This window comes from Meriones unguiculatus, chromosome 10, assembly GCF_030254825.1.
Source record: "Meriones unguiculatus strain TT.TT164.6M chromosome 10, Bangor_MerUng_6.1, whole genome shotgun sequence".
NCBI lineage: Eukaryota > Metazoa > Chordata > Mammalia > Rodentia > Muridae > Meriones > Meriones unguiculatus.
The window spans coordinates 11,541,547-11,566,330 of NC_083358.1; the positions used below are offsets into that span (position 1 = coordinate 11,541,547).

General features: G+C 45.8%; 1 protein-coding gene across 1 annotated transcript in view; it reads left to right on the forward strand.

Moving 5' to 3' along the window:
* Cdyl2 (chromodomain Y like 2) overlaps nt 1-20,328 on the forward strand; it is a 181,626-nt gene extending 161,298 nt beyond the window's left edge. The window contains exons 5-7 of the mRNA XM_021638835.2: nt 6,836-7,046; nt 10,506-10,649; nt 13,701-20,328. Of these exons, the coding sequence (XP_021494510.1) occupies nt 6,836-7,046; nt 10,506-10,649; nt 13,701-13,859 (514 nt within the window). The 3' untranslated portion in view covers nt 13,860-20,328. The remainder of the gene's footprint in view (nt 1-6,835; nt 7,047-10,505; nt 10,650-13,700) is intronic.
* Nucleotides 20,329-24,784: the final 4,456 nt, after the last annotated feature.

A 24,784-nucleotide genomic window follows, 5' to 3' on the forward strand; every position in this document is an offset into this window, starting at 1 on the left:
CCGGCCCTGCATGGCTCAGATTTATCAAAACTGAGGGTCAAGAACTTTTCTGCCCATCGTCCTGTCATGTTGGGGTTGTAAGAGTGATGGCCCACACTCTCTAGAGTTATGAAGACCAAGTCAGAAACTAGATTTTAGGGTTAGATGGGGATGAAGACATAAGCCACGAAGGTGCTGGAGCAGAAGAGTGGATAGAATCTGGCTTCTTTCTTTCCATGCTGAGTAAAATGAGGAACCCCAAAGTGGGGTTGAGGGGATGAGAGAAGATGCTGAAAGGCATCCAGGCCACCTCTGGAGACATGTAGTCTGTGGATCTCCGACACAGGCCGTGTCAGTGGGCTGGGGTTCCCGAGCAGAACAGGGGGGCTTCTTCAAGATGCCAGGGAGGGAATAGAACTTCCTGATTCATAGGCTGGAAGGGGAGGGCCTAGGCATGAGAAAGTGTAGCCTTTGCTTCACTGATTCTCAAACATGACAGCAGGGAGAGACCGGAGAGGAGAAGGATCACTGCGAGCTCAGATGCTCCTGTGCGTCCTGAGAACTCTTCCATAGTGGAGTAGCATTTTTGTAGGCACAACCTCACTCATGGTTCCTTCATGTGGCCAGGGTAGTGAACACCTAACTTTGGTCAAGAGAGGAGGTTTCTTTCTTGTGTGGACTGAGAGCATTGTGGGCTATGAGAGCCAGGAAAACAAAACAAAACAAAAAACTGTTAACTATGAGAGGAGAGGTGGTCAGAAGAGAACAGAGAACAGATAAAGATGTCAGAAGGGTGAGAGAGCAAAGGGGGCCAGGCAGAGGCCTAATGATACCCTATATAGAGATGAGTGCCCTCGACGCACCCATCACCCCTCGAGGACTCTTCTAGCACCCTCCCACAACTTTGGACTGCTCCCTTGGAACCCACTTTTCAGATGCATGACCTGGCAGCAGTACATTGTTCAGAGAGTCTTCTGTGGCTTTCCAGAGAAGCACCTGAGCAAACCACCCTGTTGGGTGTTCAGTTCATGCCAGGAGTTCCAGCTCTGCTCCTGTGGACTCCTCGGGGGCATTAATAAAGTCATGAGCACACAGTTTCTTGTGAAAGTACCTTATTCATAATCCACCAGGGATGGGCTATCTGTTGGACGCAGACCCACCCCCAGTCTCCCTGTTACCTACCGAAGTCCCTTGCTGTGGTTTCTTACATGAGTACCTAGTCTAAACAGTAACTCCTAAACCCTCATCTCTACCTGTAAAGAGCGCTCACAATCACATAGGAATGGTGCTTCACTTCGTCCATGCAGAGGTCTGGTGAAGGGAATAGCAGATGTGGGGGAGAGCTCGGGAAGTTCATCAGCCTTTTTCAGGACCACCCTGGGGGATGGGCAACCTCACGTGGGCTGTATATACCAATAGTGTATGCAGCATGGTATCCAGGAAGGGTCACACCTACTTCTGCAGTTGCTAGTGGTGTAGTCTTAGGCACATAGATCCTCTCACCAAGACTGTAGATTCATCTTCTGGGAGGGAGTCATCAGCATTCCAGTTCTAGCCTCAGTGGGGGGTTGTTAGGATGGAAAGCATTCATGTACAACCCCGTGAGGTCTACTTGTGGGACACATTAAGTGCTTGGAGTAGATGAAAAAAATGCTACCTTTATGGGCTGGAGAGGTAGCTCAGTTGGCAAAGTGCTTGCCATGCACTCAGAACACGTGTGAAGAGGGGGGATGAGAAGATGTATGTGTTCTTGGTGTGGGGGTGGGGCAGAGACAGACAGATCCCTAGAACTTTCTAGCCATCCATCCTACCCTACTTGGTGTACTAGGTGAATTCCAGGTCAGTGTGAGACCCTGTTTCAAAAAAACAAGGTTAACAGCATCCTAAGGACTAACACCCAAGGTTGGTTTCTGGCTTAAACACACACACACACACACACACACACACACACACACACACATCACAATCACAAGTTATTGCCTTGATGTTGTTCCTGCCAGCCGCAAGTTCTTAAGCTGAGCCTGGCTGTGGAACAGAGTTCTGGAGATTTCTCTGAGGCCTTAGATGACGGTTGCCATGTGTATATGGTGCTCACAGACCCTAAAGTGCCTGACATAGCTCTGGCTGTCCTGACTCTGGCTAAAGGGAATGAGTGCCAGGGTCACAAGGGAAATGGCAGTTCCTACAGGTGAAACAGACACATCCCCAGTGACAGCATTTTGCTTGAGTTCCCTCTGAGCTCGAAGGATGGACCACAGACCACCATGAAACAGATGAGAGCAGAAGCCTGATATTAGCAGTCTGACCCATTATTCCTCATATGCCAGGCACGTGCTACTCTTGTTTAATTATCATTTAGCTCTCTGGGTACCCAGCATTGGCCTTCCCATTTCATAGAGGGAGAAAAATGAGGTTCTACAGACTAGACAGCTTGTCTAAGATCTGACTGTTAGTGAGGGACAGAGTTGAGATTTGACTTTGAAACTATCAGGCTCTTTTGATGTTCCATGCCACGTCAGGTATCTTATTTGCCTGGCCAGGCTACAAACACTGGGCTTGGGCTGAGCAGAGGGATCTGCAGAAGACCAGAGTCAGACTCATGGTCATGGGCACAATATATAGAGAGCAATCCTGTGAGCCCAGACTTGCTACTGCAGTGCGATCAGATATCTGAGCCTTCGGGTCTGTAATGCAATATCCTGTTTGCTGTTTGGCTTCTGCATCCTCAGGGCCCCTGCGATAGAGATCTTATGCCTAAGGTAAGAGAAAAAAGGATGGGAGGGTCTCATATATCACATTTACAACAGAGAAATGAAACTGCAGCTGCTGGTGGAAGTCCACGGCTGTGTATGCCTCAAACCATCACCTTCTTCAGGGTCCCTCCTACCCTTGCACAGAGCAAAAAGTCTCTGGGTCCTGAAATGGAAGCCTCTGGAAGGGGTGAGGATTATATTAGGTTCCTGAATAGTTTTCATGTGAGGTATGAGAAGATCAGCAATGCCTTCCTAAGACCCATGTCCTATTTTAATAGTCACAGACTATTCTGTAGCTGAGAGAATCTAACAGATATGGGCAGTGTGTCGGGAGGGCTTCACCTATGCCAGTGCCCTAGAGGAAGGTGAGGCTTGAGGAGTCTGAAAGTGTCTCAGATCCTTAATTTTAGAATTGTACCAAGTTTTTAGAAATGGCGTGTCTGATAAAAATTACCCAACTCTTGGCTTTCTTGGACTATCCATGAAAGTTCCATACCCTTAATAGACTGAAATTGCGTTAGTAAGAATAAGCCAGTGTTCTAACCTAAACCCCAACCGTGAGGGGAGGTGGGGAATTCAGGAGATGGCCACTGCAAAACCAGTCATCACAGTGTGGTGGTACTGGGTTTTCCCTTTGAAGCCGGGCTAACAATGACAACAGCGAGTCTATCGTCTCAGGAAATGGGATATGCTATCTTGGGTGAAAGCTGAGTGCTTCCCAGTGGCTTACCTAGATCTTAAGGTCTCCCCATTTTAGCAGAACATAAAACAAATTTTCTGGCAGTAGAATCTGATTCCAACTTATTACTGTTGTACTCACGTCTTTTGATAAGTGCTAGAATGAGAAATATTGTCAACAGAAGGTATTGAATCAGCTCCTTGTGTATATTAGTTAAGCATTAGCTGACATAACAAATAAACTTCTAATATATAATGGCTCACTGGGACCAGAGATTTACTTCTTGCACATAGAAAAATAAATAAATATATCATCCATTCATGGGTGTCCTCCAAATAGTGTCTTAAGAATCCAGACCCTTCCATCCTGTGGCTCTTCTGGCATCCTCCCTGACTATCATGTTCACCTAGATGACCAGACTTAGAGATTTGCATGGTGGAAGGCTGTGCTCACTTAGAAGGGGTATATGTGGTCTGCAGTCATGGCCAGCCCTTGGTGACTTGACCACAGTGAGCTACAATGAAGCCTGAGAAATGTTGTCTATTAGCAGATCAGGAGGAAGAGGGAACAGAGGCACTCTTTGTGTCCCTTCTGGGAGACAGTGTATTTCTTCAATGGCTGTGTTATAGGGTACTAACTTCAACACTGAGTGAAACTAGCCAGTACCAGGAAGGTCTGTGAATACCCTTAGAGGCTAAAAGGGAAGAAGGATTTAAAAAAAAAAAAAAAGCAATCAGATTCTCTGTAGGGTAATTGCAAATCGTGATGGAGGCCTGGGAACATGTACAATGGGCAGGGTCAGGAGTGACAGACGAGAAACCCAGAGAGGTGAGCTGGGGCAGACTGAAGTGGTGGGTGTTTTCTTGTAACTTCTTTGTAGTTCCCAGTTTCCCATCTAAGAATGATGAATTCTAGCTTCACTAGACATCTTGTAATTTTCCTCCATGTCCAGATGAATTTTAGCATTTTGTAGATCTTGTATAGAGGAAAGGCAAAAGGCATTCAAAGACAAAAGAAGTCATTTTAAGGGGCTGGAGATATGGTTCAGCAATAAGGAGTACTTTCAGGGTTTCCAGAGGGTCTGAGCTCAGTTACCAGGCCCCATGTGAGGCAGCTCATGACTATCTGTCACTCCAGCACCACAGGATCTGGTGCCCTCTTGTGGTATCCACAAGCACCTGCACTCATGTTACACACATACATATACAGAGGTGAGAGAGGGAGAGAGGGAGAAGGAGGGAGGGAAAGGAAAAGGGAAGGAGGGGCAGGGAAAGAGAAGTCTTTTCTGGGCTCTGCTTTATAAGTGAAGACACACACTTTAATCTTGATTCAGAATATCAAGCAGAGTAAATATCACCTTAGTCCCTAGCTTTGAGTCCAGAAGCTTCCTAGTGGAAGCACTGCTTCTTTCCCCATAAGCACCATGGAATCAACCTTGACTCTGGCATCCCTCAAGGTAATTCGGATCTAAACTATCCCAGGATTGGAAGAAATTTTAGGTGTAACTAGGCCCTGCTCACATACACCGTCTAAAGCTTGAATTCTACCTTCAGCATCACTCAAAGTGACCGTCAGTTTCAAAACAGAATTCCTCTAAGAATGGTGAAGTCATTCCTCCTTGGCCATTGCATCTTGGTTAGTGGTGATAGATCATTTGTTCTCCCCTTCAAATGGAATTACCTTTGAGGGATGCTCCTGAAGGATACTGTCCTTTTAGCTCTTGTTTAGAACTGCGACATTCCTGCTTCAACTTTTTAGTATCTTGGGTGCCCATAGAATTTGCTGTTGAGGTCATGGTTGTTGAGAGTAGAGGTGGGGTGAAGGGAACTGACAGCAAGGCTGCCATATCAGGTGCTGAATAGGCTAACAGGGTGAATTACCACCTCAGTCATCTCTGTGAGCATCTGGCAGTCCCATGGTTCTATGTGTAGGGCATGTGGCCTCTGGCTGGACTCCTCCTGCTTCTGATAACCAGGATTTGTGCTGTGGCACCTGGGAGAATCAGGGTTATCCGGAGGCCAGCAGATATAAGCCACTAGGTTTTAAAATTTCTATTTATTCTCTTTATGTCCTGATCATAGCTTCCCTCCTCTTCCCAGTACCCCCTATGACCCTCCTCCCCCATTCTCTTCTCTCCTTCTCCTCAGAGAATGGGGAGGTCCTCCATATGTACCAACCCTCCCTGGCACATTAAATTGGTTCAGGACTAAGTGCATCTAGACAGGCCAGCCCAGTTAGGGACCAGGATCCAAAGATGGGCCTCAGAGTCAGAGAAAGTCCCCACTCCAGTTTTTGGGGGACCACATGAAGACCCAGTAGTGTATCTGCTATGTGCAGATGGCCTAGGACCAGTCCCTGTATGCTCTTTGTTTGATGATTCAGGCTCTGTGAGCCCCCATAGGCCCAGGTTATTTGACTTTGTAGGTCTTCTTGAGTCCTTGACCCCTTCACCTCCCTCAATTGTTCACCCATCTCCTCCATATGACTGCCCAGGCTCTGTCTAATGTTTGGCTGTGAGTCTCTGCATCTGTTTCCATCACCTGCCGGGTGAAGCCTTTCAGAGAAATTGTGCTGGGCTCCTGTCTATAAGCGTAGCAGAATAACATTAATAATGTCAGGGATTGGTTCTCTCCCATGGGATGGCTCTCACATAGGGCCACTCTTTGGTTGGCCATTTCCTCAGTCTTTGTGCTATCTTTGTCCCTGCACAACTTGTAGGCAGGACAAATTTAGGTTGAAGGTTTTGTGAGTGGATTGGTGTCTTTGTCCTTCTACTGGAAGTCCTGCATGGCTACAGGAGGTGGCCACTTCAGGCCCTATATCCCCCATTGCTGGGAGTCTCAGCTAGGGTGGCCCCCAAATACTTCCTGGGGCTTGCCAGAGATTATTCCAGGTCTCTGGCAAGTTCCAGAGATTGCCCTAGCTCTGATTTTCATTCTTTCACCAGGCCCTCTCTTCCTACTCCTAATCCCCTCCCCTGTTTTCCTTCCCGTCCCTTCCCTACCCAGTTCCCTCCATCTATTCACCACCAACGCCTGTTTTATTTTCCCTTCTTAGTGTAGTTTAAGCATCCTCCCTTGGATCCTCCTTTTTACTTAGCTTCTTTGGGTCTGTGAATTGTACCATGGTTATCCTGTGCTTTATGGCTACTATCCACTGAGAAGTGAGTACATATCATACATGTATTTCTGGGTTCCTTCACTCATGATGATCTTTCCTAGTTCCATCCATTTGCCTGCAGATTGCATGATGTCTTTGCTTTTAATAGCTGAGTAGTATTCTATTGTGTATATGTACCACATTTTCTTTATCCATTCTTTGGTTTAGGGACATCTAGGTTGCTTCCAGATTCTGGCTACTATGAATAAAGCTTCTATGAACATAGTTGAGCAAGTGTCCTAAAAAGGGTCTTCTCTTTCTCCAGAGACTTTGTGAAGGCCTTTATCCAGTTTAAGAAGCCCATCGTGGTAGCCATTAACGGGCCAGCTTTGGGCCTGGGAGCCTCCATTCTGCCCCTCTGTGACATCGTGTGGGCCAGTGAGAAGGCCTGGTTTCAGACACCATACGCTACTATCCGCCTCACACCTGCTGGCTGTTCCTCCTACACCTTCCCCCAGATCCTGGGTGTGGCGCTGGTAAGCCTCCTGTTTCCTACGTAATTTCTCAATCTAAGATGCATGTGCCTGGTCTCTTCAGGACCCTTTTAATGAGGTCAAAATATGGCAGTGTCCTATTAGTGAAACCCAGGTATCGATTAGACCTGATGAATCTACACTGGCATCCTCTGCTGTCCCAGGATTGTTGTGCCTGAAGCCATACCAATGGGTCTTCAAGCTCTTGATGTCTGAGGAGAGGAACTGAGCTAAGATGGTAGTGATGATGGCTACTTATTACTTACCTATGAGCACAGTGTCCCCTTCATTCCTCACTGCTCTCTGGTAAAGCTGTGTCTTTGGGAGAACTGAGTGCTGTGACCAACAGCCACAATTCTCAGACCTCCACCATGGTTATGGCAGGACAAGTCTAGGCAGGACAGACACATTGTGGTGACAATGGGACATAGAAAGCAGGCAGCCACTGTGTGTTGGGACCACACTCCCAACTCCTCCATGAGGAGGAGGGTGCTTTACTAGTCAAACACATGTGGCGGACCAACACTACGGTAGGAAAGGAAGTTATCAGCCGTGCAATAGGCTGAGGGAGTTGCTGAGTTGGCCTCAAGGGCTTGCCCCGTAAGCTTAAGACCTGAGTCCAGTTCCCAGAACCCACATAAAAAATATTTTGGTGTAGGGGCAGATGTGCTGGTAATCTCAGCACGAGGGAGACAGAAGACACAGGTAGATCCCTGGGGTGTGCTGGTCAGGCCAGCCTAGTCTACTTGGTAAGTTCTAAGCCAGTGTGAGACACCCATCTCAGAAAAGAAGGTGGCTGGCACCGACAGAATGACACCTGAGGTTATGTCTCCGACCTCCAGACATGCATGTGCACACGTGCACACACACAAAATGAAATAAACAAATCCATGTGGTGCAGTGGTTGTCCTAGGGCAATAGCTCTCCATCTTATTTTGTTGGCTTGTTTTTTTTTTGTTTGTTTGTTTGTTTTTATTTTTTTCTTTTGAGACAGGGTATCCTTGGCTGTCCTAGACTTGCTTTGTAGACCAGGCTGGCCTTGAACTCACAGAGATCTGCCTTCCTTCACCTCCCTGAGTGCTGGGATCACAGGCCTGTGCTACATCACCTGGCTTCTCAACCTTATTTTATATTGCATCCCTTTAATACGGTTCTGTGGAGATCCCCAATCTCAAAACTATTGTCTGTTGGTACTTCATAACAGTAATGTTGCTAGTGTTATGAATCCCACTGTAAATATCTAACATGTGATCCCTATGCAAGGGTCATTTGACCCCCAAAGGGGTTGCAACCTGAAGGTTGAGAACCGCTATCCTAGGCTTTGGATCCTCATGCTTCACTGCAAAGGTGGTGGAAGGAGGTAGCATAGGAGGCCACGCTGACTAGAACCATGGGCTGTGCCCATCAGGGAGGGTGCTGAGACGTCAGTGTAGTGGAGGCCTGCTTAGTGCCTGCAGGAGGCCCCCTACTGTAGGTGCTGTAGGTCATGGGAAGAGCCCACGCTGATAGGGCAGCATGGCCTGAGTGACAGGGACAGCCCTAAAGCTCTACAGCTGAGAGTACACAGCCAGTGCCCGTCTGCCCTGTCACCTGGGTCTCTTGCTAACTGTTTCAGTTTTGGAACAGACTCTAGGGTATTTCTAGAAGACACTTAATAAATACCCACCTTTAAGGAAGCCCGATTGTCCCAAGGCAGCCTGCACACTAATAAACTCTGATGGCCTCCTCCATCTGGGTGCTCTGCAATCCGTGGGCAAAAGCCTGCAGAGAGAGCTTTACAACTTCTCCATTTCTTCCATTTTTCTCTTTTCGTGTCTCATCTCCTGTCAGTTCCGTAGTGGTGGAGGTCGAGAGGTGTCCCAGCCTGCCTTGGTCATCACAATGAGAAGTTCAGTAGCCGCATCCCTTCTGCTTCATTGCTGTCCTTCCTTGCTCCTTTCAAAATTGATCCCACCAGCAGTAACAAAAATGGTGTTCCTTCATCACCCCCGCACTGCATAGCAGGTGCCGTTCCAGCACCATCTCCATTAATCCGGCCTCACCTGGGAGCCTAGAGCCACAGGCTGTCAAATGCCTCTGGGGTGGAGGAGATGGCCATGAGGTTAAGGGACTTCCCAGAGTCTGAATCAGGGCTAGACTTTATGCTGATATTTTCTTAGCTCTAGCACATGTCATTTTGTTCTTAGTGGTCTATACTGGTGGATCCCTGGCCTCACCAGCTGCCTGAGAAGTCCCTTTCTTTGGCTTATGGATGACACCCGTGTTTCTCTCTAAAGAGAACAGTGGAAGAAGTGTTGGAAATGCCTGGGAGACTCCCCTGTATTCAGAGAGCCCACGTGCCTCACATCTGCCCCCGTGTAGGTGCAGGCAAGTGTGTACTACATTCACAGAGAGACGCCACTTTCTGCAGCTTCCTCTGAGAGCAGGGAAGATGGCCATTCTCTTCCCAGTGAGGTCCTATTTCTACTCCTGTCCTGATTTAGGCACCACTTCCTGTATGGAGCAGACCAACAGCTGGGACCTAGACGCCATGCGGACTCCAGCACCGTAGGATGTCTCAGCCTCACTGGTCATGGCACAGGGCTGGGAGATGAACAGTTTTCCTTTGACATGAGCTGTGTGCTCCCACTCACATCAGCTCCTCCCCATTTTATTTTATTTTTTTTTTTTTGTGGCTATAGAAATGCTTAAACTGTCTGGTATCGTCTCTGCCTTCCCTTCTTCAGTCTGTGACTCTAAAACTGTGTGGACAGATATGTATTCTCAGCTGAGTTCTGTGCTATTTTCTTTGTTCTGTCCGGGCAAGGGAGAGGGAGAGAAAGACACATGAGGGTACCACAGTCTCCTGTAAGTGTACTCCCTGCCTTCAGTGATCTAAATCATCTGTCAAAGTCCCTATGTCCTAAAGATTCACCTCTTCCACCAAAGAATCAAGCAAGGGACTGATCCTCAAGCACTTGGAGGTTTGGGTTGCTAATGATGCAGCTGTTTTTAACTTAATGGTTCTCCTGATAAGTTTTTACTCTCCCTTTTTCTATCTTCTGCACCTCCCTTCTTTCCTCATAAATTAATTTCGCTTCCGAGAGGAAGAACTTGTGTCACATCTTAGTTGGAAAGTGCTAAGGTATAGATAGATCATTTCCTCCTTCCTGGACCAACCTTTGAGGGGCCAGGCTACCAGCACTGAAATGAACCTCAGAGGCTGTGCATACCCACCGAAGGGTCAGCCTCTGGAGGGGAGTACTGTTGGATTCATAGAGCATCTGTAAACCCATTGGTTTCTTTTGACAATTTAATGAAGCCTGTGACAGATGTTCGTATGTGGTCCACACAGCGTATCTGACCTAAGGTCGTGAATCCTGCCTCAGAGAGCAGAGACACTCATGCTCAGTGTCCAGGGATCCCCAGAGGATATGGATGGAACTCTGTGCCCTCAGCCCTCTCCCACCTTTGCTCTTTCAGGCCAATGAAATGCTGTTCTGTGGGCGGAAACTCACTGCCCAAGAGGCATGCAGCCGGGGCCTCGTGTCCCAGGTCTTCTGGCCCACAACATTCAGCCAGGAGGTCATGCTGCGGGTGAAGGAGATGGCGTCTTGCAGTGCTGTGGTGAGTCTCTATGTTGTCGTGTGTGTGTGTGTGTGTGTGTGTGTGTGTGTGTGTGTGTGTACATGCTAGTGGAGTCCTGAGGCCAACTGGGAACTTCTTCCTTTGTTATCCCCACCTTATTTTGTCGAGACAAGATCTCTCACAAAACCTGAAGCTTGCCAATTTGGCTGGACTGGCTGGCCAGTGAGCCCTGGGAATCCTTTTGTCTCCACAACCCCAGTGCCAGAACTGAAACTGTGTATCACTACACCCAGCATTTTACATGGATTCGGGGGGGGGGGGGTCGAACGCAGATCCTCATGCCTGTGTGACACCTGAGCTATCCCAGCAGTCCCAAAGGGGACCTGCAGAGCTTTACTGCCTCTTGGTATAGAAAGCCTAAGTTAGAGGAAGAGGCCCAGGATTTTGTCTATTCTCATCCATGACCAATTGGAAGAGGCTCATGGGAGAGACTTATACAGAAGCAAACATGATGTTAAGAGAAAGCCCCCAGCATCCACCGTATCAGCAAAGCTACAGCCTCTAGAGAAAGGGAAAACCCAGGGCAGTACAGGTCAAGGGATGGGACCAGCCCAGGGTGAGGGAATGGAGCACACTGTCACTGTGTCTTATTTCTTCTATCCTGCCTAGTACTAGACACAGCTAAATGTCCCATTTGGACTCCAGAGATGCAGTAAAGAAGATATGAGCCACACTTTTACCAATGTGCCCGGGTTTAATTAAATGTTGATTTTTTGAATCTCATGACAGAGACCCTGAGCACAAGAAGGGGACTCTCCCATGGGAGAGGGAAGAAAGGCTAAAACATGGAGTCTCAGGACCAGTTCCAGAGTGAGACACAAACAGTGGAGGATAAGGTCCTAAGCTCTCATCCTCAGGAGTGCTGGGCTGGGTGTGTGGGCCACACCCTTGATATCATCTGCCTTCTCCCCCAGCACGCATCCCTCCTAGATGTCCAGATTCTATTGACATAGGCATTTGCCCAGCCTCATCCCATCAGCCATTTACTGTATACCTACTGGGTGCTGCTCATGATGGTAATGATGGTTTCCCTATTGGTGGACACCTGTGCACCTAATAAGGACCGTGTGCCTTTCCGATTTTTTTTTTTTTTTTTTTTTTGTGGATTTTCTTTTAACTGGTGACTGGGGTTAATTACTCAGCCTCCTTTCCCTGAGACCTGTTTCAGCTCTGAAAATCTTTCCAGGAAACCATGTGCTCCCAAGTAAACAGGCTTAACTACCTAAGGATCACCTTCACAGAGAGAGAAAGGCGGAGGTGCAGGGGGCAGCTCAGGCAGAACAACAGCAAGGCCAGGGGAGGCAGGAGGCGGGCAGTCTGGAAGGCCATATCCATCTAAACAGTGACTATGGCCAGTTTTCCCAGAGGAAGTCAGAAGAAGCCTGAGCTAGAGTGTGGGCTGCACTCTGGGCAAAGGGAAGGCACCTAGGTGAAGCAGCCGTTGAAAGGACAATTAAGGGGACCAGTTCATAGGAGATGCCCATGAAGGAGAAACCTCTGCACCAGCACTGTGGAGCCAGGAACTTCAGGTGACTCTCCATCAGAGGGAAGGCTGCAGCCTCTGGAGGTGGTGCCGTTAGGAGAGAAAGACTCCAGGATGTGAGGTGCTCAGGGCCTTCACTCTCCTCTTACCACCTGGCAGCCTCCGTCCTTGCTGGAGTGTAAGGTCCATCTAGACAGCTGGCGCCTGGGCGTCTGGCCCTTGCTCTTGTCTATTTCAAAGTGCTCAGGACAATGAGAGTCTGGGGCTTGACCCTGTGGAGGCAGCGTGTGGTCTGGGCATCAGCCAGATTGAAGTTCCCTGTTGTACCACTGTTGAACGATCCCGGGCCATGTTACCTTCTCGAGGTCCTCATCTACAATGGGGGTAAAGGTGCGAACTACCTGCAATTAAGAGAAGTGAAAGAGGTCAGGAAAAATACTTCCATGGAGCCTATTCATGGCACAGTTACGAATACAGTTATTATTGTTCAGTAATACCTTACTCTAGTTCTAGTGTTTGATGACATCATCACTTCTCGTTGCCATCTTTCTACATCATTGCTGGTTGGTACTATGTTGGTATTCTGTTGATTACTAAGTTTATTATTGCTCGTTACCATAACTATTATTGCGCTTGCTGAAAATCATTAGTATGATGCAATATTATTTGTTTCTACAATTTATGCGATTATTACTCGCTGCTGTGAGTATTATATATAGGTTGCAACCATTCTCAGGGTGATGACTGCTGCAGTTCTTGTTAGCCTGTACTACCATCATTACTACGGTTGTTACTGCTGTTGAAAGGGGCCTAGGATGCTGTAGGGAGCATCCTGTAGATACTCCGACAACCATTATTTATTCACTCAGCTCGTCACCTCATTCTCTGTTCCTTGTGACTCTTGGGTTGGGCATTCGTTTTCAGTGACTCTATTCATGGCATGGGGTGGGGTCAAAAGAATGTTTTGCAAACTCTGTCATGAAACCCATAGACAAATAGCACCAAGAGACTGTGGCGGACACAGCTCCTTGGATAAAGGGCATGCTTGTGCAAGCATGGAGACCTGGGATTGATATTTCCGAAGCCACGTGTGCGTGATATATACAAGTGCACCAGTGCTGGGAAGGCAAAGGCAGGCAGATCCATGATCTCACCAGCTAGCCAGTCTCCCCAGGCTGTAAGCACTAGATTCAGGGAGAGACCCTGTACCATAAAAATAAATGAAGAGCAGTTGAGGAAGATGTTAATCTTAGGCCTTCACACTCACACACACACACACACACACACACGGAACTGATTATATGCCACCTTTGGATAAAAGGCAAGGCTCCTGAGAACCTACCTCTCTCCCCCTCTCCCCAAGTCATCTCATGGTTATCGGGCTCAACACCTTGACCACCTGGAGGCCACTCAGGACAGTGCCAATAAACAGACCCTGATGACCCAGGCTCAAGATTAATCCCTCACCCCTTGGCTGGGGACACTGCAGGGCCACAGAGATGGTCCTCTTCCACTGAGTGGCTAATCGGACATGTGTCTCCTCCCAGGTTTTGGAGGAGTCCAAATGTCTGGTGCGAAGCTTCCTGAAGTCCGTGCTGGAAGATGTGAATGAGAAGGAATGCCTCATGCTGAAGCAGCTCTGGAGCTCATCTAAAGGCCTGGATTCCCTGTTCAGCTACCTGCAGGACAAGATCTATGAAGTCTGAAGGGCCCCAGTTCGCTCGCCTCACCGCTCGAGGGTACCTGACTTTCAGCTAGGCCCTGTATTTCTACCATCGGAGCCCAGGGTCCATTCTAGCCAGGAGTTTGTCGGGGTGTGTCTTTACGCCTAGGGTTGTGTCCATTCCTTGTGTCCTTGGTTGTTCCTCATTGGTTTGATTTTGTGTGACGGGGGGAAGTGCAGCACCCTTGGCCTCCCTGTGTCCCTGTCCCAGCCAGCCACGGAGCCTTCCAGGAAAGCATCTTCCTAAGGCTCTGCCGAGTACTGCTGGCCCTTCCCCACTAGCTGAAATGCTCCACCACCATGGTCCAGAAGGGGAAGACCAACCTCCCCCATCCTCCCAACTCAGGCTGTGTCTACACAGTGCCTCCAACTTGGAGATGAGGCCATCATGGTTCTCTGGTTAAGTGACCTGGGACCAGGGAACAATCATCTTAGGGAACCCACAGACCAATGAGCACGTGACTACGTAGGCCTATAGGCCCGGCTTCAGGCTCTTCTCCAGTACAACTCGGTGTGACTCTTAGGGCTTGGTCTTAAAACCCAGCTGACTGATTTACAAACCCAGATGTTGTACATTTAGAAATGTTTTGTTAAATATATATTTTTAAAACAACGTAAGTGGAAATTCTGATAATTTATGTGTATTATATGTAAAGCTAGTTTTGCAAAAACATGAATTACTAGGAAATTTTTTCTTTATTTGGATTTATTTTATTTATTTATTTTTGTTTATATATTATGAAGTCTATTGTTCACACAGATCTTATTTTCATACTACCCTGGACCAAATACTATTCAAGGTTCATGCCGTTTGGTGCACTCTTGCAATGAGCCCTGTGGAAAGGTCCGACACGAGAATGGAAAGACTTTTTTTTTTGTGGATTTTAAAGGAACAAGCCTGTGTCAGACCCTCTGCATGCTCCTCTTATGACATAATGCCAGTTCTCTGATCTTGTTTTTAGGACAAGTCATGGTGGCACTTTCTCTTTCACTCACTGTCCCTAAGAAGAATTGAGGACTCTTGTCAGCCCAGGTGGTCTCAAAGCAGGACCCACTTTCTAAATGTGTGATGTTCAGAAAGGGTAGGGGTCATCCCTACTTTAGGATGATATATTGTCTAGAGTAAGACTTTTTGTTTGCTCTGGGATAGATGAGTGGACTTGGAGCTTTCTTTCTACATGGATAGTAATGTCTTGGTGGGTCTTCTGGGGTGTGGAGGAAGAAAACCCAGTCTCAGGAGTTTCTGTAGGGTCCAAACGGTTTTGCTGAAGAAGCCTGAATTGTGAATCATTTTTTTTTTTTTTTATAACTGGGAAAACACAAGGGAGCAATATCCAGCATTGAGTTCTTTTTGCCTCAATGGCACTGGGCTACCAGAGGCCTTCAGTAGCTGTGTGCCATCCAAATAAAGTCCTTGGATCTGCACTGGGGAGAGTTTGGGTTTGAGTTGATGAAGAGACAGGAAATAGAAGGAACTAATTGTGATTGGAGCCTCAAACCTATATGAGATCATGTGCCCAGAGAAAATTAGACTGGCAGGGTGCCTGGCTCTTTCTAGATATGTTTCAACCTTGACTACTATGTTTTCTCTTCATTTCCCTCTGAGTTTCCAGCCTTTCTCAGCCTTTCCTTGCAGACAGTGGGGTGCAGCATAGAGTTGGCATAGCTTGTAGAGGGAAGGTGGGGTGCCAAAGGGTAGAGTTGGTTCTTTGCCTGCTCTTGAATGGGAATAGCTACCCTAGTCACAAGTAGAAGGAATGCATGGCCCTGCCCTTTGAATGACACAGGAAGCTGGATGTTTGCATGAGGACTGGTGAACCGTCTCTCCAAGCAGTGGCTCCCATGTGTAGTTGGCCTTGTAGGCCTTCGGATGAGCATGCTTTGCTCTATAGAAAAGCCTTAGAGTTCAGAAGGGGGAGGGGAATCTTGCATTCTCCACCACCCTGTGCCATCTTGGCCATGAGGACCCTGAAGCTACAGCCAACATTGCCTTTGTTCAATCACAGGAAAATGGAATTGAAACCTGTAGATCCCTGGTGTCCCTATACAACACTGTAGGAGCTGTGGACTGGGGTGTAGAGAGTTAATATGGGAAAATACCTGATTCTGACCAGATGCCTGTTGTTGTCTCTTCTCCATTGAATGAGTTCCATATTAAATTCAAATCTAATTTGAAAATATACTGAATTCTCCTCCCCACCCCACCCCCAAATCATAAGACAGCCTTTGTTCTTATACATGTCTCAAAGACTCATTACTATTGCTGCCGCCTCTGTAGAAAACCACCTCCACCCCAAACCCATGCTTTCTGACTGGCTTCTGATCAAGCCTGTTTTGTCCATAGGGAAGCAAGCAGTCAGGATTTTTTTTTTTTTTTTCTGGAAATGGAAGGGGTTGTTTAGAAATTCCTGTTATCAGCATTCATCTTTGATTCCTGTTGTTACAACCAGATATGCTTTATAGCTTTGGGCATTTGATGAGCACCAAACCTCTAAACATATCAAGGACTTAAGATGACCGAGGTAGACACTGACTATTTCCAAGGTGGAATTCACATTACTAGTTTTGAAAGACTGTGTTTTGTCTGTTTGAATAAAGTCCTTTCAGAAAGGTAGTTCTGCTGCCTGGGCACAAGTCATTTAGCAGTCAATCTGCTGGTCTGGCTAGACCACTGGAGATGCATTTTCAGGGTAGCTGTGTGGGTAGTGTGTAGTTGAAATCCAGATGACCTATAGCATATCAAGCTGGGATGGCAAATACCAGTACAGTGGTTGTGTCCAGATTGCCCTAAAAGCTTTATTGAGGTAGGGTGCTGGCTTCCATCTTCTATTTTGTGCCCTAGTGTCCTCTCTCCTCTCCTAAGGTCCTTCTGCTTGTCCATTTACCTTCCTTGTTTCTGTTCCATGGCATCCTTTCCTAGGGCCCAAGTAAGTCTTTGAGGAATTGTAGATGGTTTTTGCGGGCCCAATTTAGAGTTCCTTTCGAACTTGGAAGGTCAGCTATGAGTGAGAAATAGAGGCTGCTTCTTCTGAGTAAAGGTCCCCTTTAGCAAACCATTTGGGACTCTCTTCTGTGTGCCACAACCTTGGTGGTAGCAACTCCCAGCAACTGCTGTACAGCACTGCTGGGATTAACTGCTTCCATCCCAGGGACTTTTGAAGAATCATGGTTAGGATGACCAGACCCACCTCAGCACCGGGAAGCCACCCCTTAATGTTGATGTTCATCTATTCAGGTGATCCTTTAGTGTGTAGAAATAAAGTCAGAGGGGAAGAGGCCATGTTTGCTGAGAGTGAAGTAACCGTGAGAAAGAAGTACAGAAACGACTTTAAAATCTTATTCTCTGGCATAGATCAAACTGGGAAATGTCCTCTCAGAAGCATGAAAAGATTTCCCTGTGTGAAGTTAAATCTGAGGATGGAAAAATAATCACAGTAGACTTTGGACAATGCAATTATATCTCTGAATTTCTCTTTTACAAATAGCCTTGGCCGAATGCTTAATCGTATCTTTCACTACTAACTGCTGCTTTCAAAACCTCTTAAAAAGTTTGTAATTTTTTTTTAAATTTGGAATTTAGTCCCATCCACACACTTTTTCAATCTAGTTTCTGTAGAAGATTTTTTTAAATAGAAAAATAGAAACATCTGCAAATCTTCCTATGGGAACATTTAGAAGGGAGAATTGTTTCTTTCCTGTGTTTCTGTGTTAAGATACTTAGATCTGTTGTATAGATGAGTCAAGATGCCCTCACTAATATACACAGTATTTAAGACTCCAAATGAGATTTCTTAAGTATTTTATTTTATTCTCTGTAAATGGTTTTGTAAACTCTTGCAAATTTACACTTTGGTTTTGTAGATACATCTTTGGGGGGGTTGTCTTGCATGTGTGTGTTTTGTTGCTGTAGCTAATAAGTGTCACATAGTTCTTTCTGCAGGTTTTGGTTGAAATGCTTATAGACTTTAATACAGTAAATATATTTTCAGAATATAAACTTTTATATTTCTGTGGTAACTTAGGACATGCGTTGTAGGCAATCTTTTCCATTAATATCACTCCTTTCTTCAGAAAAAGATCTCATACTTGTTTGGTGCCAATGTTTTGTCTTTGTTTTCTGATTTGTTTTTTTAAATCAAATAGTCTTACATTATTAAGAAATCAAGTCAATTTTTTCTTTTTTTAGAAGTCATTGTGTTTGAAATCTAATTTGAAAATGCATTGAATTTGTGAATAAGCCTTACCATTAGGTTCAATAATTCTTCTTACCTTCAAAACTACATGTGTAGTTCAAGATTCCCTCCCCTCCCCCCATAAATTCTCACTGTGTAGCAGTTGATGGAGTTGTGAACAGAGCCTTAAGCTTGTTGCAAAAAAAAAAAAAATTAAAAGGGTAATACGGGTTGTTTCCTCCATGTAAGCCATGTTGGCGGGCTCAATGCAGTCTGTAAGTAGTTCATGGCTAATCTGAAGAGAGAGGTGGCATGGATGGCGGCAGGGACTAGGTGGAGTTCTTGGTGAATGTCTTTGGCCATAAGACTGGGCCAAGGACAGGTTTTCTGAGCCACTTTCATTCTAGTCAGATGGTTTAGGGACGGTGACAGGGAGGGCTGCTGATTCATCATTTGTTCTCAACAAATGGCATCTCTTGCTCCTGACCCTGGCTGTGGGTTCCTTGTGGGTGACCTGAAAATGTCCAGAGTAGCTAAAGTCTGCACTCTCTGAAAACTGTTAACAAAGTTTACATAAGAGTCTTACTGTGTAGACAATCTGGAGTCAGTTTTTGTTCCATCATTGACATCACCGCGTGTTCTTGGTGTTTCTGTGAGGAACTGCGTGTCAAGCCATACTAGACTGGAGTTCAGCAGGGTGGAGGCACTGTAGTTTCAGGGCTTGAGCAGCAAGCAAGCTGGTCTATCCATGGCTGTTTCAGTGGCACAAAATCCATAGATTTTTATCCACCAGTGGGTCTGGTATATGTTGGAATCTAATAGAGTTAATTCTCAAAAATCAAATTACAGTTTCTTTTGGTAGGTGGTACTCCAGGCATCATCAGCTGATTCTCCTTAGAAACCCTTGAAATATGATCTTGAGTTGAGGGCTGTGTGGTTAAGCATGTGGTCCATCTCTAGGAAGTATTCAAAGTCACCTTATCAGCCATTAGGATTAAGATTGGCATGTGTGCATGTGTCAATCAGAAGACCTGATGGGGAGAGTTCTGCCTCAACCTTACATCTCTGGGTTTGCCTCTCACCTCTTTGTCTCATCATCTAGTCTGATGCTGGAGCTTGTTGGCTCTGGGAAGTTCAGAGGGTGTAGAGTTTTCCATCTAGTATTTAATTTGCCATTGTGCCATTAGTCCCAGCTTGAACTTATTTTCTAATGTCTACATTAACAAGATTGTAAAAATAATTGCCTTTCATAAAACCAAGGACCAAAGATTCCATTATTCCAACCAAGCATGAGTTTCATAAGCTGTAAGCACATCTGGGTCCAGATGTGTGAGCTTCGCGGCACAGAGGAACCCTTGGTTCCCCCAAACTTGTGCTCCCCCTGACTGGCCACACAGAGAAGAAGTGGAATAGCTCATTGAAAAAGGCTCTGGAGGAGTTTCTGAGATGGGAATGTTAGTACCTCAGGTGGATGTTTCTGTGGTGTAGTCTTGAGTTTTTATTTATCCTGTCATAGAGTAGAGGTCAGGGATTCCTCCAGGTGTCTGGCCACTGTAGACTCTTCATGTGCACACGGGCCTCCAGCTGAAGTTTTACAGCTAGGTCTGCCATGGTACATCCTGTGACTGACTGCCAGATGTCTATCTCTTCAGTTCTTCATCAAGCCATTCTACTTCCTGCTTGGTAGAGCAAGAGTTTTCCTATTATCCCCTGGTGGGGGCACCAGGGGATTCCCCATTCTCATTCATGATGATGCCATTGACCTCTTAACTATTCCAGAGATGACTGATATTAAAGAAGTGCTATTCTATTGGTAAGGCTTATTACCAAACTTCTGATAATGAAGCAGGCTACCAAAAACATGTCCAGCTCACCCTAGGAGTGTTTGGGTTTGATCATGGATGTAGCGTACACACCAAAACCCATGAATACCTTTGCAGGTTAGGTTACTAATTTTCTTTTGCCAGATTTTCATGGGAGAGTCCTTAGTTCTGGATATTTGTAAGTATGAGTCCTTCATAGAGTTATATGCAGGTATAGCTGGCCCATTCTCCACACTGTAAATATTTTCCCCAAACCGGGTGCAGTACTGAGGGTAATAATCTTCTGATTTATCAAATGCTGACTGTCTGAAGCAAATCGTCCACTTTTTGTGAATGGTCCTGTAACGTATATGAACATATTTCTGGGTGCCTTAGAAGTTGTATTTTTCATGTGTGCTAATATGCAGTATTTATACATTGTGAGAAGCTGCTTTGAATAAAAAGATTGAAATTGAAACTTCGTCTCTGTTTATTTCCCTCCCATTCCTACCTCTTTGGTGATCCATCTGTAAAATTCACAAGTGGTTCCTGTGGTTTCAAAGTAGAGAAGTTTCTGGAGCCTTGGAAGTTGTGCCAGGGTTCCTGGCAGTCCTGGCTCCTTTATCCAGGTGGCCTGAAGCTTCTGGTGTTTAGAGGCAGTCACTTGTGTGTAGGATAGGGGTAACATCTGGTTGCCAGAGGACTATAGAATGGAGGGCACATTTTTTTCAGGAAACTGATGTCACATTATGCCTTCCTTGACATATACCCATCATGCTTTATAATATCATGACCCCATCCTTAGTAGACAAATCTACACAGAGCTCAATCTTATACAGTTCTAGCTGCCTTGCATGGTCAGCAGTGATGTCTGTCATTACAGACAAAGACTTTCCATACCCATAATCTTGTTACTTTGTCTATTCCAGCGTGAGTTTGGGAAGAAGCAAATAGTGGAAGACCCTCCCGAGCATTACCTCACACAAGGGGGAAGAATGCAGAAAATAGGCAGAGTCACAAAACAGGTAGTCTTCAAGGGTTTTGTGATAATGAAATTCTGGGAAATGGATTTGTGTAAGACCATCTACCTTTCCATTTGTCTGTGTACTTTTCCACACCCACCCTTTCATTTGTACATCTATCAGTCCACCCATCCACGCAGTCATCCATCCATTCACCCATCTGCCTATCTGTTCATCATGAATGCACCACCCTCTATCTATTCAGTCACCCTTCCATCTGTCCATTCATTTATTCAACCCACTTCTACTACTTTTTTTTTAACTATCCACTCACCTAGCCTTCCATCTGTCCATCCACTTACCTGTATAGTCTACTGTCCACCTGCCTGTAATCCATTACTCTTTCATCCAACTTTCATCGAAGTTCCCTAGACATAGCTGTCTGGGGAGCTGAGCAAGTCATAAGATGGGTAGATGACTCATGTCTTTTCTAAAGGAACTTGAAGTTTAGGGATGTGGGAAAGAAGATTAGGGACGTGGTCCTCCCCTCTGTCCTGAAATGTCAGCATGGGGTTGGAGAGGGACCATTCTTATAACACCACAAACATACCTGGAACCAAGAAGTAGATAATAGTGATCATTTTTCACTCTGTAATATTGCCTTTCAGTGTAGGTAGGTCAGCCTGGCTGGTGGCTATTCAGGAGGTCTCCTAAGCCACTTTTCTGTTCCCCTTGATTTGGTGTCACCTGTTTATGGTAGTCTCTGTGGCTTTGAGTGCCTCTTTTCCCTCAATTCCTGACACTATTCAAGATAAAAGAGATGGTCAAGATCAAACCTGGACAGTTCTGTGCTTTCAACTTGCTGTGTTCGTGTAGGAAGACGGTGAGAACTTGTGGCAGTTTTGCAAGAAGCATGGTCTCTTGGGCTACTTTGATGTGAAATTTTATATTATATATCCTCTGCTTTCCCTAAGAGAGGATAAGAGAATAATGCAGTTGTACCTCTCTCCCAAGCCACAAATACCAAATGGAAGATGGCCAGTATACCAAATGAGCAGAGAATAGATGCAAGTAAAAAATCCCCTTCTTTTTTTGAGAAGTCCCCTGTATCCCAGGCAGACTTGAGACTTACTGTATAGGCATGAATGACTTTGTCTTTCTATCTTCCAAGTGCTGGGATTACATACCTGAACTATCATCTCTGAGAATGCAGTGCTGGGGATTGAACCCAGGGCTTCCTGCACACAAAGCAATCAGTCTACCATCTGAACTATATCCCTTGCCCCTCCCTTTAGGTCTGCTTAATGACGGGGTGCTTCAGCACCTTCCTGTCTCAGGAGTAGTCGTTCTCACAGTCACAAACAGACTCAGTTGTCATCAGAGATAACCATGATTCTTTTCACAAGATGAGAGGGAAGGCTTTTCATTCATTTCACTCTCATTCTCTTCCTCTCCCTTTCCTTCCTCCCTTCCTGCTCCACCCCCACCGTGTGTGTGTGTGTGTGTGTGTGTGTGTGTGTGTGTGTTATAGTTCTCATTAGAGAAATCCTCTTAACACCCCATCTAATGATGCTGGATACACAACCACAGCTAGAATTCGTCAGGTGGATGCAAGCAATGATTTCTATGTGTGGGTGAGTCTCTTATAAGAGGCACCTTGGAGGGTTTTAGAAATTAATGAGGATTTGAACTTTTACTTCAAGTGAGTCAGATGCCCTGGAGGGCTCAGGAAGGTTTGGCCTGGACTGGCTTGTGGTTTTACAAAAGGAAAAACAAATAAACAAAAACAGAAGGGCAGAAGCGAGGACAGCAGGAGGAGAGTTAGGGCGGCCTTTCTGTACCCTCGAGTAAGTTTTGATTCAAGGATTTATAGGCAGGTTGGTTGTGGGGACAGGAAGAGAGGTCAATGTCAGGGGTGTCTGGGGCTTGAGCTAGAACAGCCCCTGACTGAGACAGGGAATGCTGTAGGGCTTATGGTAGGGGAAGGTTGTAGGTAGATCTGAGTGGTATTGGCAGGAGCTCAGCTGAGCCTGACCTCACAGGAACCAGTGGTCCTGAATAGCCCCAAGGGCAGCAATGCTGCTGGTGCCAGGAAAATAAGGGACAAACAGACAGACACATACACATATGTACACACACAAGCATGGTACACAGAGGTACATACCCCCAGGCATGTACAGGTATGTGTTTCTGTGATATGTATGTATTTAAATATATGTGGCATTAGCATGTAAAACTAGACCGTATATAATATATGACACAGCTGTTAGCATGTAGTCATTCTAAATCATTAAATGCAATTTAAATATGAAATCCATGTATAAATGACTACAAATATATTCAGAACAGTTTCTAGCATCTAGTTACTACTTAATTTAATGAGGTTTTCATATATATATTTATTTGAGATCTTATCTACATACCACATGTAAATTTAGTTATACGTATCATATGTACTTTTATGACAGTCATTAATATAGTCACTATGTAATAACAGTGTGATTTACACATACGTGTATACGTAAGCTGATGCATGAGATTTATGCAAATTTATGCAAGATCTGTTTAAATGAGATACATGCATATACACATGAGATTTCATCTATATATAAAATGTTTAAAACACTTGTTGGCACATAGTCATTCTTCGGAGATTAATGTAATATGGATATATTACATTATTTGAAACAAAATAGCAGTGGGTAAAATCATACACACCCATTTCCATATGTAAGTACACACATCATTGGACAGTTGGTACTGTGCTTCCAGTTCATTACTTATGCTGGGAAATGTCTGGGCAGGGCTGAGGCACACAGGTTGAAACTTGACAAGAGTGTTTTGATGGACCACACATAGGTCTTGAACACAGCTTGAGCAGCTGAGGGGAGAGCCTGGGCATTTGTAAAGTTTTCTGAACTTTCAGAGAAGTCTCTGCTTGCATTCGCTGAGCCTTGTTCCCCAGCTCCCCCAGAGTGTACCCTGGAAGCATCTTACCTCCTTTTTGGGTCTCTAGGAATCCCTCATCTGGATGCAGGGCTCCACTTTTTTCTCAGGATGGCTTCATGTTGGACAATGTCTCGTTCCCTGGTATATCTTCCCTGGGAGATTCCACAAAGCTCCCTGGCTGGAAGCTTCTAGATGCTGAGGGTCCAAACAGATCTGTGTTTTTTTTTTTTTTGTTTGTTTGTTTGTTTGTTTCTCCATTATCCAAACCCCTTCCTAGAGGCACAGAGGTGGTAGTATTGGGCAAGGGCTGATCTAGGCATGCTCCTAAACTTCAGCTCCCAAACCTGGAGCTGAGTCCAGAAGTGAGGATCAGATAGTCTGATCTGGATTAGTTAGCCAAGAATGAGAATCCAGGAACCAAGTGGACAGGCTACCCTGGGGTCAACAGGCTGGAGAGTTAAGAGGTTGTGTTCAAACACTAGAATGGGCACACTGCCATCATGCCCAAGGGTGGGGATGGGGGGCTTTGGGAACCAAGTTGGTAGAAGAGCCTCCAAAGGCACTCATGTGCATGTACCTACACACAGACACACATGCATGTGTATAATTGAAAACAAAATGCAAAGCCATCTGATTATGCCATTCAATGTCACCAATCTGCATAATGGGCACAACCTTCCTGGAGATGCAGCTAGGACAAGACCCTGTACTGTGTCTACCACAGGTTATTTGAAGTTCATTTGAGCCAGCTGCAGAACATGCTTGGAAGGGGTCTCATTCATAGGAAGCGACCCATATGTCTTAACTTCCTGGCACCCACTGTTACCTATTTTCCTTAAAAACATTGAGAAAGTGGCTGAGCAATGGGGACAGGAAGGTTGGGGGAAAGCTGAGAGGCGAGGTGATTCTGAAATTGTGTCTGCAGGGACTGACATTTAAGCTGGTGTAACCCTAGAGTGTCAGGAGACCCAAACCCTAGGGAAATCCCCCCAGGCAGATGGTGACTCACCGAGGGTGAAACCT